Here is a 12,866-nt window from a genome sequence, read left to right as displayed (position 1 = left end):
CCGTGGGAAGTGGTGTCCATGGACTTCATCACAGATCTGCCTTCTTCCAGAGGCAAGACCGCAGTGTTGGTGGTGGTGGACCTTATGTCCAAAATGTGTCACTTTATACCGTGTGCCAGGGCAGTCTCGGCAGAAGAGACAGCCAAACTGTTTGTTGATCACATTTTCAGACTGCATGGATTACCTTTACGAGTTATTTCGGATCGTGGCCGCCAATTTGTTTCCAGGTTCTGGCGGCGGCTCATGAACCTCCTGCAGGTGGAGGTCAGCTTGTCGACGGCTAGACACCCGCAGACCAATGGACAGGCGGAGAGGGTCAACGCCATTCTGCAGCAGTACCTGAGATGCTACGTCAGCCAGAGGCAAACAGACTGGGTGGATCGCCTGCCACTGGCAGAATTTGCCTACAATAATGCAGTGCACGTCTCCACAGGGGTGTCGCCCTTTAAAGCCAATTATGGGCGGGACCTCCGATCTTTCCCAGAGAGGGAGGGGGAGGAGGAGGAGGGGGGCCCGCAGGCTGAGGATTGGGCAGAGGAACTGGAGACGGTGCACCAGCAGCTCAGAGAACACTTGGAGAGAGCCAAGGAAGCGTACAAGAAGGGGGCAGATCGCCACAGGCGACAAGGGGAGGTCATCAGGGTGGGGGACAAGGTTTGGTTGTCCTCGGAGGGCCTTCCCATCAGAGGGAGGTGCAAAAAGCTGGCGCCCAGACGGTTGGGCCCCTTCACGGTCACGCAACAGGTCAACCCAGTGGCCTTCAGACTGGCACTGCCAGAGGAAATGAGGGTGCACCCAGTGTTTCATAGATCGCTGCTGTCGCCGTACAGGGAAAGCAGCAGGCTCAGAGGCAGCGAACAAACCCCCGAGGGAGGGGGGGAGAGGGGAGGCAGGGAGCAACTCAATGAGGCCACGGCCATCCTTGATTCACGGAGAGGGGTGGGGGGCCTGGAGTACCTCATGGCATGGGAGGACGCTCCACCGTCTCAGAATGAATGGGTCCCAGCCACTCAGATACAGGAGGAATTCTTGGTGGAAGAATTTCACGCCCTCTTTCCCCACAGACCCAAGCCCTGGCACATGGAAAGGGAGGGGGAGGGGGAGGAAGCACGGGAGAGCAGTTCACCATGGCGCTGGGAAGCGGAGTTTGAGGAACCAGAAGACGAGGTATGGGTGTCACCGAGATCCACCCAGTCAGAGGAAGAAGCCGATTGGCAGCACATTTTTACCCCCACTAGCTCGGACGCCACGGACTTTTTGGGATTCCAGTCCTCCCAGGCGGAAGGGGGGGGCTCGCAGGACTGGGGGGAGGTGTTCACACCAACGGGTTCGGAAAGTACTGAGTTCTTAGGCTTCGAGTCGTCACCGACACCTGGAGGGGACTTGGGGAGGGGAGAAGGAGAGCTTGGGAGGGGGGTGGATGTGAGGGACAGGGGATATCGCGAAGTCCCTCCCCTCCTGAGTTCAAGCCCATCCCCGAGCACAGGGGAAAGCAGAGGGAGCTCCGATTCCAGTGAGGAAGCAGGAAGTCGTGTCCGAGGCTCAGGCAAGGTAGCGGAGCCAGGGTCCCAGGTGGGACAGGAAGGGGCAAATAAGGGGGGGAGACCCATCCCCCCAACTCCGGAATTACGCAGAAAGAGGAGGGGAAAGAGGATGGGTCTTCCAAGGCTTTTGTGTTGGGGAAAGACGCGCCAAAAGCCATTCGGAGGTTCTGCAACATAATGACCCCATCGTTCCGTGTAAATAGCAATGACTTCAGCACTGTAAATACGCAGCACCAATAAAGTAATAAAATGCAGAGCTGCGTAGCGTCGTTTCTCTGAAGTAGCCTGCTCCGGCCACTGTGACAGATATGATTTAAGAATGTGTCACCTTCCTCATCCACCCAGCCACCCAATGTTCATTTGTTCTTATTTTCTCCTGACACAGGACTGGAAGGAGAAATACATTCACGAAAACTACACCGCAGCCTTGAAAGGGAAGCTGGTAGAAACGGTAAATAGCCCTTGACTCTTTTGAAACAGAATTGGGGTGCAGAGGACCAAAAGAGCGGCATAGGCAAACTCAAGGAGGTGCCTGCTCCTAGTGCCCCACGTTCGGGTGCGCTTGGCCTTTTCGGTGGTGGCTTCCCCGGAGACATTCATTTGGCTTCATAGCTGGAGGCACTACTGCTTCTGATTGGCAGTTGCTGGAAAACATAGGAGAAGAGAGAGTTCTTGGGCTCAGATCCTGCTTGTGGGCTCCCCTCGGGGGCATCTGGTTGGCTGCTGTGTGAACAGGATGCTGGGCTGAATGGGCCCTTGTTCTGATCCAACAGGCTCTTCTTATGTTCTATGTTTTCCTTTCACCCAGTTCTAATATGTGGTTATTTTTAATTTTTTTAAAAATCCTATTTAGCACCACTTTGTGTGTGTGTGTGTGTGTGTGTGTGTGTGTGTGTGTGTCTCTCTGTGTGTGTATGGGATTTTATTTTATATTGCTTGTGTCTCAAGAGCATATTTCTTATCTTTGTAAGCTGCCTTGTGGATTTTTTAAAAGGTGGGTTATAAATCCTTTAACATAAGTATCTGAATTCACAGTTTTTTATTTCCCGATCTATTTCTGAGATGTTTTGTTACCTGCCATTTATTGGTTTATTTACAAAGTTTAAAAGAAAATGCTTTTCAACGAGGCATTCTTCATCTGATATGCAACATGTGATTAAGAGAAGATAATCAAAACAACATATGAAAATAGAAATCAAAATGTCTAAAAAATTTTTTTAAAAAAAGAGTTACCACACTTCCTCTTCTGCTGCTTTCCCCCGGGGAAAACCACTCCTTAGCGCTCAATTGGAGCAAACAGTAACTCAGGTTTTCCCCAAATTGCCTTTTGTTCCAATTGATCGCTAAAGAGCAAGTTTTCCCTTGGAAAGCAGGGGGGCAAGGGGACTCATGCTTTTTAGGCACGGCACAAGCCAAAGTGTGGGCGAACCCTTGACGGAAGAAATTCATCTTAGTCAGCTGATGGAAGAGTGACAGAAAAGGGGATGAATGGAACTCCCCGAGGAAAAGCACCCCAGAGGGCAATCACATAGTAGCAGTGCCTCTTCTGTGACTGCTCTGGAGCTTTGGAACTCCCATCCTCAAGAGTTTCACTCATCTTCCTCTGCCCTCATTCGCTCTGCCCAGCACTGATTGGCTAGTGACTGTGACATGCACAAAAAGTCAACATTTGCAGTAGAGATTCATTATAGGTTCTCAAACCTTTGTGGGGGGCCAGGAGTGGGGTGGGTTGTTTTCACACAGGAGGTGATGTTTCCTGAAATATCCAGAACCCTGGCTGTTTTGGTCTTTATTTCTGTTTTGCTCGTTTCTTTTGCCTTTCCTGTCATACTCCCTAAGCTCTGACGGTTCTTCTGTCTTGCTAGCCCTGCCCAGATGTTTACTGGTTTCCGATATTTACCAACACAGCTTGCGATGAACTCGTAGAAGAGATGGAGAATTTTGGCCAGTGGTCCAAGGGAGGCAACACGGTAAGGCAGCCTTGGTGGTAGATGCACTTTAAAAAAATAAAAAAAAAAGAATTGTAATGATTGTTTGAATCCGGGCTCTGCTTGTTTGTATCTCCGGGTTAAAGGATTGAACTAGGACCTGAGAGGTTGAGGTTCAAATCCCCACTCAGCTATGAAGCTCACCAGATAGAAGTTTATAAAATGATGCACTGCTTATTTTAATCTGTGATATTTTAATGTATTTTTGTATTTGTTGGAAGCCGCCCAGAGTGGCGGGGGAAACCCAGCCAGATGGGCGGGGTATAAATAAATAAATAAATAATAATAATAATTTGCTCAGTCCTCTTTCCAAGCCATCTAGGCTGCTGGCCATCCCTGCCTCCTGTGGGAGTCAGTTCCATGCAGACTTCTGTGCTATGCAGAACGCTTCATCACTAAGCAAAATGTGTTGTTGTTGTTTTTTTAAAAAAAGCCTGAAAAGGGAAAATTAAGCAATTAAGAATCTTTGTTTTAAAAAGAAAGCCTATATCTTTCTCATTGTAGAAGCACACGGCCCAGACTTGCCTCTCTGCTTAGATAAAGCGTTCTGTGTGAACTGTATTTTTTCCATTTCTGTATCAGTTGGTTGAAGGATATATTATTATTATTATTATTATTATTATTATTATTATTATATATTGAATTTACCATATTTTTCTGTGTATAAGACTAGGGTTCCTCCCCCCCAAATGTCAAAAATCAGTGGGCGTTTTATACACGAATAGTGCTGAGGGTGGACTGGTTATTCAGTTTGATACTCTAGCCTGCATCAGTTGGGTAATGCAAATCAGCATTTAAAAGTAACTTGAAATACCAAGTGACAAAAATACTAGGAAGCAACAGTTCTGATCAAATGTTGAACTGTGTGGGACCATAAAGGTATGATCATAATCATAAATCAATTACACAAGGGTGTGGTTCTTCTTATTTTTTAAAACAACCTTTCAAAAGCACTTAATTATACAAGGCTAGTGCAATGCAAGCCACTCCACCTTTTTCAGGAGCACAGATGTGAATATTCTGCCTCATATATTTTAAGGATTAGAGACAATATATATTCCTTAAGCCGTTCTGCAGCTGTACGACGAAAGATCAAATAAGGGTTCTTTAGTCCCCTGAGAAGACAGGATCCTTCGCAGACGCCTGAGGTCTAGCTTTCCTTGTACACACAGAAAGGAATAAGCTTCTAGATAGCATCATTCTGAAGCAAACCCTCAAAACCCATTGGCTCACAGTGGGGATGGCGAGTTCCCAGTACCCAAACTGTGGAACTCACTTCCGCAGGAGGCAGTGATGGGCACCAGCTTGGTTGGCTTAAAAAAAAAAGGATTAGACCAGTTCATGGAGGAGTTCTACTAGGCAAGATGGCTATACTTTTTCTCCACTCAGAGGCAGGAATCCTCCTGAATACTATCGGCTGCAAGCCACAGGAGGGGAGAGTGTGGTTGCCTTGAGTCCTGCTTGCAGGCTTCTCACAAGGGGCATTTGGTTGGCCACTGTTAGAAAAGGATGCTGGACTGGACGGGCCACTGGCCTCATCCTGCAGGCTCTGCTTACCTTCTTACTGGGTGTATTTGGGCCAGTCGCCACCCGTTAGCCTTCAACCGTTGCTGCGATCAAATGGGGAGGAGGGGTCTGAAGCATGTGAGCACCCCTGTTGTTTGTCGGAAGGGAGGTGGGATAGAAATGCGATATTAAAACTCAAACGCATCTGGGCATTGGGGGGTCTCCCAACGAGCCATCGCTCTTTGCACGCTTAACCTGGCAGGACACCCGGATCCTGGGGGGATACGAAAACGTCCCGACGATCGATATCCACATGAACCAGATCAACTTTGAACGGGAGTGGTACAAGTTTCTCCTGGAGTACATCGCCCCCATTACGGAGAAGCTGTACCCTGGGTACTACACCAAGGTAAGGATCGGCTCACCTGTCGTTCTGAGAAAAGAACGTCCGAAATCTAATCAACAGGAATTGGGTCCTGCAGCAGGATTTGAACTGAGAACCCTAAGTTAGTGAAGGTGTGTGTGGGGGGGGGTTGATACCATGGGAAATAATTGCAGGGAGAGGAGTATGCACAAATATGTGTTAAAAATGCCCAGGAGGTATTGTGCTGTGGAAGGGCCATAGAGCAGCTGCTATGCATGCAGAAGGTCTCATCTTCAATCCCCAGGTAAAACTGGGGAAGATCTCCTCTTGAAACCCTGGATAGCTGCTGCCAGTCAGTGCAGACAATACCGAGCTAGGTGGCCCAATACTCTGATTCAAGATAAGACGGTGGAGCACCTGCTTCGCATGCAGAAGGTCTTAGGTTCAGTCTGTGGCATCTTCACGCAGAACTGGGAATGTCCCTTTTTCTGAAACCCTAGAGAGCCGCTGCCAGCCAGTGTAGACAGTTCTGAGCTAGATGGGCCAATCGGTCTAACTCAGTATAAGGCGGCTCAATGGAGGGCCGTAGCTCAATGCTAGAGTGACTGCTTGGCATGAAGAAGGTTCCAAGCTCTGGGTTGAGCTGGGAAGAGTTTCCCTTGACTGAGAGCCACTGCCAGTCGGTGTAGACAATACTGAACTGGATGGACCAAGTAGAAGACAGGTTCCTGTGTTCCTGAGCCACCTTATATGGACTCAGGCTGTCGGGCCATCTAGCTGGGCACTGACTGGCAGCACAGTTCACCAGGGTTTCAGCCAAGAGATTTTCCCAGGAAGACTTGGATCTTTCTCCATGCAACGCACATCCTCTGCCACTCAGCTTCCGCTTGCTCTCCAACTAGTTAACGTTCGGTGGGTGGGGGAATCAATTTGGCCATGTTTGGTTGGGGGGGACAATCAGGTTGCAAAACTGCTTGAGGGAAGGGAGGGTTTGAGACGTCACAGCCGCCGGCCAAGTTGTGCTTTGCTTTGCTGCAGAAGCCAGCAGAGCACAGCACTACCTGGCCAGCGGCTGTGACGTCTCAAACCTTCCCTTCCCTCAAGCAGTTTTGCAACCTGATTGTCCCCCCCTCCAAACAAAAGTGCCAAACAATCTTTATATACTAATGGCTGCACAAAGCTTATGGGGAGAGGCGAGTCTGACGACTGAATTAGCAACGCCGCTCTTCTGCAATGAAACATCGGTGAATTCTGCTGCCTTGCAGCAGACAGATCCGGAGCCTGACAATGCTGTCTTCCTTCCAATTGCCATGGTGACACTTTTCATGATGTTCTCTCTGCTCCCCATTACAGACCCAGTTTGAGCTGGCCTTTGTCGTCCGGTACAAACCCGATGAGCAGCCTTCGCTGATGCCGCACCATGACGCCTCCACTTTCACCATCAACATTGCCTTGAACCACGTCGGAATAGATTATGAAGTAAGTGCCGTCAGAAATCATTCTTCCAAAAAGCACCTGGAACCTAACCGGCTGGGATTCACAAGAAAATAAGAACAGGCTGTTAGATCAGGCCAATGGCCCACCTAGTCCCACATTCTTCCAGTGGCCAATCAAATGCCTGGGGGAAACCCACAAGCAGGACTCAAAGCCCTCTCTCCTCCCCTGGTTTCCAGCAACGGGTATTCAGTTGACCTGCTGCCTCTGACCGTGGAAGGCAGAGCAATAACCATAATGGTTGGTAGCCTTTGATAGCCTTCCCTTCTCTGTGAATTTGTCCTGTGGGCATGAGTTCCACAGGTTAAGGTATACTCTGCAAGAAGAAGTCCTTTATTTTATGGATAGCTCAGTTGGTTAGAGTGTGGTGCTGATAACACCAAGGCTGCAGGTTTGATCCCCGTATGGGACAGCTGCATATTCCTGAATTGCAGGCGGAGATAATCCTCAGGGTCAACACTGTGAATTTATGATCTTTCTTGAATCTTCCAACACTCAGCTTCATTGGATGCCTACAAGTTCCAGGGTTATGAGAGAGGGAGGGGAAAAAAATCCCTATCCACTTTCTCCATGCCACACATGATTTTATATATATCTATCATGTTGTCTCTTACTCGCCCAAACGCTGAAACCTTTCTTCACTAGCTAACCTCAGTTACCATTCATGATTAGCCTGGAGAGAGGTAAACCTCCTGCCCAGGTTCAGACGACACACTAAGCCAAATTGTGACTTATAGCAGAACGACTGGGGAGAAGGAAAGCAACCACCATCTCCTCTCCCAGAACAACACAGGCTTGCATGTTTGTGCCAAGTCACAGCTGGGGAACCCTTTTTGAATCATGGAGCTGGAAGGGACCCCAAGGGCCATTTAGTCCAACCCCCTGCAATGCTGGAACCTCGGCTAAAGCATCCATGACAGATGGCCACCCAACCTCTGCTTAAAAACCTCCAAGGAAGGAGAGGCCACCACTTTCCAAGGGAGACCCATTCAGCAGTTCTTACCATCAGAAAGTTCACTTCCTGATGTTTGGTTGGAATCTACTTTCTTGGCATTTGAATTCATTGGTGATCATTCCAGTTCAATGGCCTGATCCTGCCCCAACCTTGCAAGCAAAATCCTGCCCCCCCCCCAATCTAATTGTTCATGGTTGTGGCAACAAAATGTAAAGACAAAAATTAAAGGAGACACCTTGTGAGGGAGGCCAGAGAACGATGGCTTGGTAGAGATGCAAAGTGGTCATCAAATCAAGCACTACATCAGCGAAGAAGAGGCGATAACCTTCCTCTTTCCAAGCCCAGCTGTCCTTTAGCACATAAATGTTTGGGGGATCATAAAATCATAGAGTTGGAAGGGATCCCAAGGGTCATCTAATCCAGCCCACTCCAAACAGGAATCTCAACTAAAGCATCCATGACAGATGGCCATCCAACCTCTGCTTAAAAACCTCTAAGGAAGGAGAGGCCACAACCTCCCAAGGGTATCTGTTCCCCTGTCAAACAGCTCTTACTGTCTTCCTGACGTTTAGTCAGAATCTCCTTTCTTGTAACTTGAAGCCATTGGTTCGAATCCTACCCTCCAGAGCAGGAGAAAACAAGCATGTTCCCTCTTCCATGTGACAGCCGTTGAGATATGTGAAGATGGCTCTCATATCTCCTGGCTAAACACACCCAGCTCCTTCAACCGTTCCTCATAAGGCTTGGTTTCCAGACCCTTGATCATCTTGTTCACCCTCCCCTAGACACCTTCCAGCTGGTCAACATCCTTCCTAAATTGTGGTGCCCAGAACAGGACACAGTATTCCAGATGTGGTCTGACCAAGGCAGAATACAGTGGAACTATTACTTCCCTTGATCTGGACACTAGACTTCTGTTGTTGCAGCCTAGAATAGCATTAGCCTTTTTTTGCTGCTGCATCACACTGTTGACTCGTGTTAAGCTTGAAGATCACATTCCCTTCTTGCCATGCCAGGGCACATGCTGGTGGTGGACTTGGCCAGAGTCAAAGCAGGCAGAGGCGAGAGGTTGCTGAACAGTTCTTCCCTGTGGGAGAGGAGGTGGCCTTGAGAACTTACACCATTTTCTGTTTATTGCATTAATATCCGAGCTTTTCCTCCAAGGAGCTCAAGGTGGCATACATGGTTCTTCCTCATTTAATTCCCCACAGCAACCCTGTAAGGTAGGTTGGGTCGAGAGGCGGTGACTGGCCCAAGGTCCCCCCAGTCAGAGTGGCATGGCTGAGTGGGGATTTGAACCCTGGTCTCTTGAGTCCTAATCCAACACTTATGTATAGGCACTCCCACACTTTAGCTTTGCACATGCATATAAAATTAAGTCATATTCTCCCAGGAAAAGCATGCCTGCGTTATCAAAGCTAGATGTCTGATTTAGCAAGAAGAACAGGGTGTCTCTTCTCTGTCCGGCTAGCTCAAGGCTGACTTTTTCCTGCGCAAACATCCTTGACATGTTCTCAAGACAGTCTGAGTAAGCAGATTCTCCTAAGAAAAACCTTTCACCACTCTTTTTTTTAAAAAACTTTTCTTTGCATCTAGGCTATCTATCAAAGCATATACAGTACTCCACTACAATTCCACTACAAAAGCTTGTTGTTGTTTTAAATGTTATTCTTTCTTTTCAGGGCGGAGGCTGTCGGTTCCTGAGGTACAACTGCTCCATCAGAGCGCCCCGGAAGGGGTGGACTCTCATGCACCCCGGCCGCCTGACCCATTACCACGAGGGCCTCCCCACCACCAAAGGGACCCGCTACATTGCTGTGTCCTTTCTTGACCCCTAGAGCTGCCTCTTCCGGAAGGACAGAGAACGGGGAGGGGGAATCCTTTCCTCCCATTTTTATGCCTCTGCAGGAAAAGCTCCACCAGGAATGAGGAATCCCTTGAATTTACGGAAAGGATTGGAGACAGATCCTTCATGTCTGCGCCCCACCTCTTGAGGAGGGTGTCCGTTCCAAAGTCGGGGGAGAGATCCTGGTGTTCTAGGCAGAATATTTCCTCCTCCTAATTAGCATCCTTCCTCCTAATTAACCTTTAACATACGGCAGGATCCTTTGGAAATTTATCCTGCTCCAGCCTTGCTGACCCCCCCCCCCAATTTTGTTCCAGAAGGAGAGCTGCCTCAACTGATCCTGCCCACCGTTCTGCCATCATACCTGGTGCTCGGAATTCCCCAGTCGGGGAAGCCACCTCCATTTAGCCTCCAGCCTCTGATTCTGCTTTTGTAGCATCTATTCAGAGACAGCCCAAAGTGTTTCAGGCTGCGCGCACACCATATCTTTAAACCACATGGTTCCCTCGATCCCAAGAATCCTGGGAAATGTAGTTAAGTGTAAACTGCACTTCTCATGGTTGTTGTTGTTGTTTTGGGAGGGGGGAGCCATGTGCTTTCAATGTGCCACTGTGTACACAGCCCTAGACTTCCAGGCAGAACATCCAAATGGTGCCTCCCAGTTACTGGTAAATATCTAATAATAAGGGGACCCAGGTGGCGCTGTGAGTTAAACCACTGAGCCTAGGGCTTGCTGATCAGAAGGTCGGTGGTTCAAATCTCTGTGATGGGGTGAGCTCCCGTTGCTTGGTCCCAGCTCCTGCCAACCTAGCAGTTCGAAAGCACGTCAAAATGCAAGTAGATAAATAGGAACCGCTACAGCGGGAAGGTAAACGGCGTTTCCATGTGCTGCTCTGGTTTGCCAGAAGCGGCTTTGTCATGCTGGCCACATGACCTGGAAGCTATACGCCGGCTCCCTCGGCCAATAACGCGAGATGAGCGCGCAACCCCAGAGTCGGTCACGACTGGACCTAATGGTCAGGGTCCCTTTACCTATCTAATAATAAACTGAATAATTTTGCGATTTGGTCCCCTTTCTCTGCATCCCAGTGGCAGCCACAACTCCCCACCTCCCCCCGCCCTAACCTACACTGAAGTGGTAAGGCAATGGCAGAATGGAAACATTAGCTGACTTCACTTCCTCCTTTTCTGCAAAGTGGGCAAGAGAAAGTCAAGTCAGGCTTAACATTGGATCAGTGGAGGCACCAATTTGCTAGGCAAATTCCTAGCATTCTAGGAATTTCTCCCCTGGGTCTGACGGCACACCTAAAACAGATCGAAGGCAGGCCCCAGAGAGGCACTTTCCAAGAGCTGTACTGTACGTATTTATTTGGGAAAGTTGGCCCCTTTCTTAGTAGGATGTCTAGTTTCCCTGCGCAAAAGTTGTACAGATTTCGACCAGAGATTTTTACAGTAAAAAGTTTACAAAAACAAATGAGACAAATGTTGGTTTTCTTTACCGGTGGGGCGCTCATGGAGGGAGGTGTCCCGATTAGCATTTCAGACACTGCATTGTGCGGGAAGGGGAGTCAGTGGGTCCTGCTCCTCTTAACTCTTCACCGGAATAGATTCATCAGCAATGTCATGCATTTAAGCTCTGGGTAGCAAAGCACAGACAGATTTGCAAATTTGTATGTGTGTGTGTCTGTATGAGGAAAAAGATAAATTCCAGAGAGGCCATCCTGTTAGGCTGCAATGGATTGTATTGGATTGCTTTGAAGTCACTTCAACAGCAGATCAATAAATAAAAATCACCCCCAGGCAGAGCAATGAACCTCCTGATAAGATGGCATCTGCATTTGGCCCTTGCTTGCAGAGCACAGTGACCCATTGGCGTATACAGGACAATGTGAACCATAAGCGATCCTGGTCCCAGGCTGTGTAGGGCTTTCGACACCCAACCCAACACCTTGAACTTGACCTGGCAGCTGTGCTCAAAGTCGTTGGCATCAGTCTGTCCCAGAAGACGGTGGAGGAGAGCATCTTTGGGAGTGAAATCACAGCATTGGAGAGTTTCAGCGCCTGCTGTGGCCGTCAAGACAGATATGGGAGAGACATGTTTTGTTGCAGCTGGGGCAGGTGAGGAGTCTGGTTGTGCAGCTGCGGGTGCACCATGGCATTTCCTCTCTGCTCAAAGTGGTTATTATTATTATTATTATTATTAGGTATTATTATTATACCCCGCTCATCTGGCTGGGTTTGCCCAGCTACTCTGGGCAGCTTACAGCACATAAAAAATGGTAAAACATTAGATATTAAAAATTTGCCGATACAAGATGGTCTAGTCTACATACAACGGTACATTAACTATATGATTCAAAAAGAAATAGCAATGCAATGTAACATTGAAATTAAAAATTAAAAGCCTATCTCTCATGGGTGTAGCCAGGATTTATGTTACGAGGGCAGGACACCCACCTGTCTTCATTGCCTGTCTGGCTCTGGCTCTAGCAGATTCGGAATGAAATGTCTCAACAGCCATTGTTTTCAATTACTTTCTTTGGACTTTCAGAGAAATCTGTCAGAATCTTCAGTCATTTGAAAACTAGGAAGTATAAAATTAACATCAGGGAGTACCTTTCATGTGGTTAATGAATACATTTTGCAAAATTACAAAGAACAAACCTTCCCCCCCCCATCTTATTAAAAAATAAAAATTCTAAACTAAAACAAGTTTTCCTGGATTGCTGAAAACCATTTCAGCTCTCCCTTCTCAAATGCCTCCTTTTCTCCCAATGCAGTTTTTCTGTGCCCGCTCAGTAAGCGGACCCCATTGGGACGCTCCCCTGTCGTCATCGACCTAAGCCAGGTCTTTACTTCCCGTAAGTTACTGAATGAACTCCGTAGAGTACATATGGCGCACAGCTGAGCAAGAGAGGCTCCGTCAGGTTGCCAGTTGTGTCGCTAGATTGCGCCACAACATCATCCAAGTAACCTCAGCGAACATTTTCATTTCAAATATTCTGATTATTTCCACTTTTAGTTAAGTACTTTTATTTATTTACTTGATTTGGAGGGGGCAGCTGCCCCTCTGCCCATGATATCACTACATCACTTAAACACATACATCATATTATTATTAATACCAGACTTTTATTATTACTACCAGACTTTAAGAAGACCTCTGAAG

The 12,866-nt window shown here is 48.0% G+C and overlaps 1 protein-coding gene and 1 long non-coding RNA gene across 2 annotated transcripts in view; one reads left to right on the top strand and one right to left on the bottom strand.

Annotated features, from left to right (window-relative positions):
* Nucleotides 1-11,203, top strand: part of PLOD1 (procollagen-lysine,2-oxoglutarate 5-dioxygenase 1) — a 41,388-nt gene extending 30,185 nt beyond the window's left edge. Inside the window, exons 17-19 of the mRNA XM_035117780.2 lie at nucleotides 5,301-5,447; nucleotides 6,756-6,881; nucleotides 9,534-11,203. Of these exons, the coding sequence (XP_034973671.1) occupies nucleotides 5,301-5,447; nucleotides 6,756-6,881; nucleotides 9,534-9,689 (429 nt within the window). The 3' untranslated portion in view covers nucleotides 9,690-11,203. The remainder of the gene's footprint in view (nucleotides 1-5,300; nucleotides 5,448-6,755; nucleotides 6,882-9,533) is intronic.
* Nucleotides 6,875-12,513, bottom strand: LOC118086313 (uncharacterized). The gene is made up of 3 exons (XR_004692735.2): nucleotides 12,155-12,513; nucleotides 11,197-11,333; nucleotides 6,875-8,938 (listed from the first exon to the last, which is right to left on the bottom strand). It is a non-coding gene; the product is annotated as an uncharacterized LOC118086313 (long non-coding RNA).
* Between the last annotated feature and the right edge of the window lie 353 nt (nucleotides 12,514-12,866).

This window comes from Zootoca vivipara, chromosome 6 (assembly GCF_963506605.1).
Source record: "Zootoca vivipara chromosome 6, rZooViv1.1, whole genome shotgun sequence".
NCBI classification, from domain to species: Eukaryota; Metazoa; Chordata; class Lepidosauria; order Squamata; family Lacertidae; genus Zootoca; species Zootoca vivipara.
This window is presented reverse-complemented; position numbering and strand designations above follow the sequence as displayed.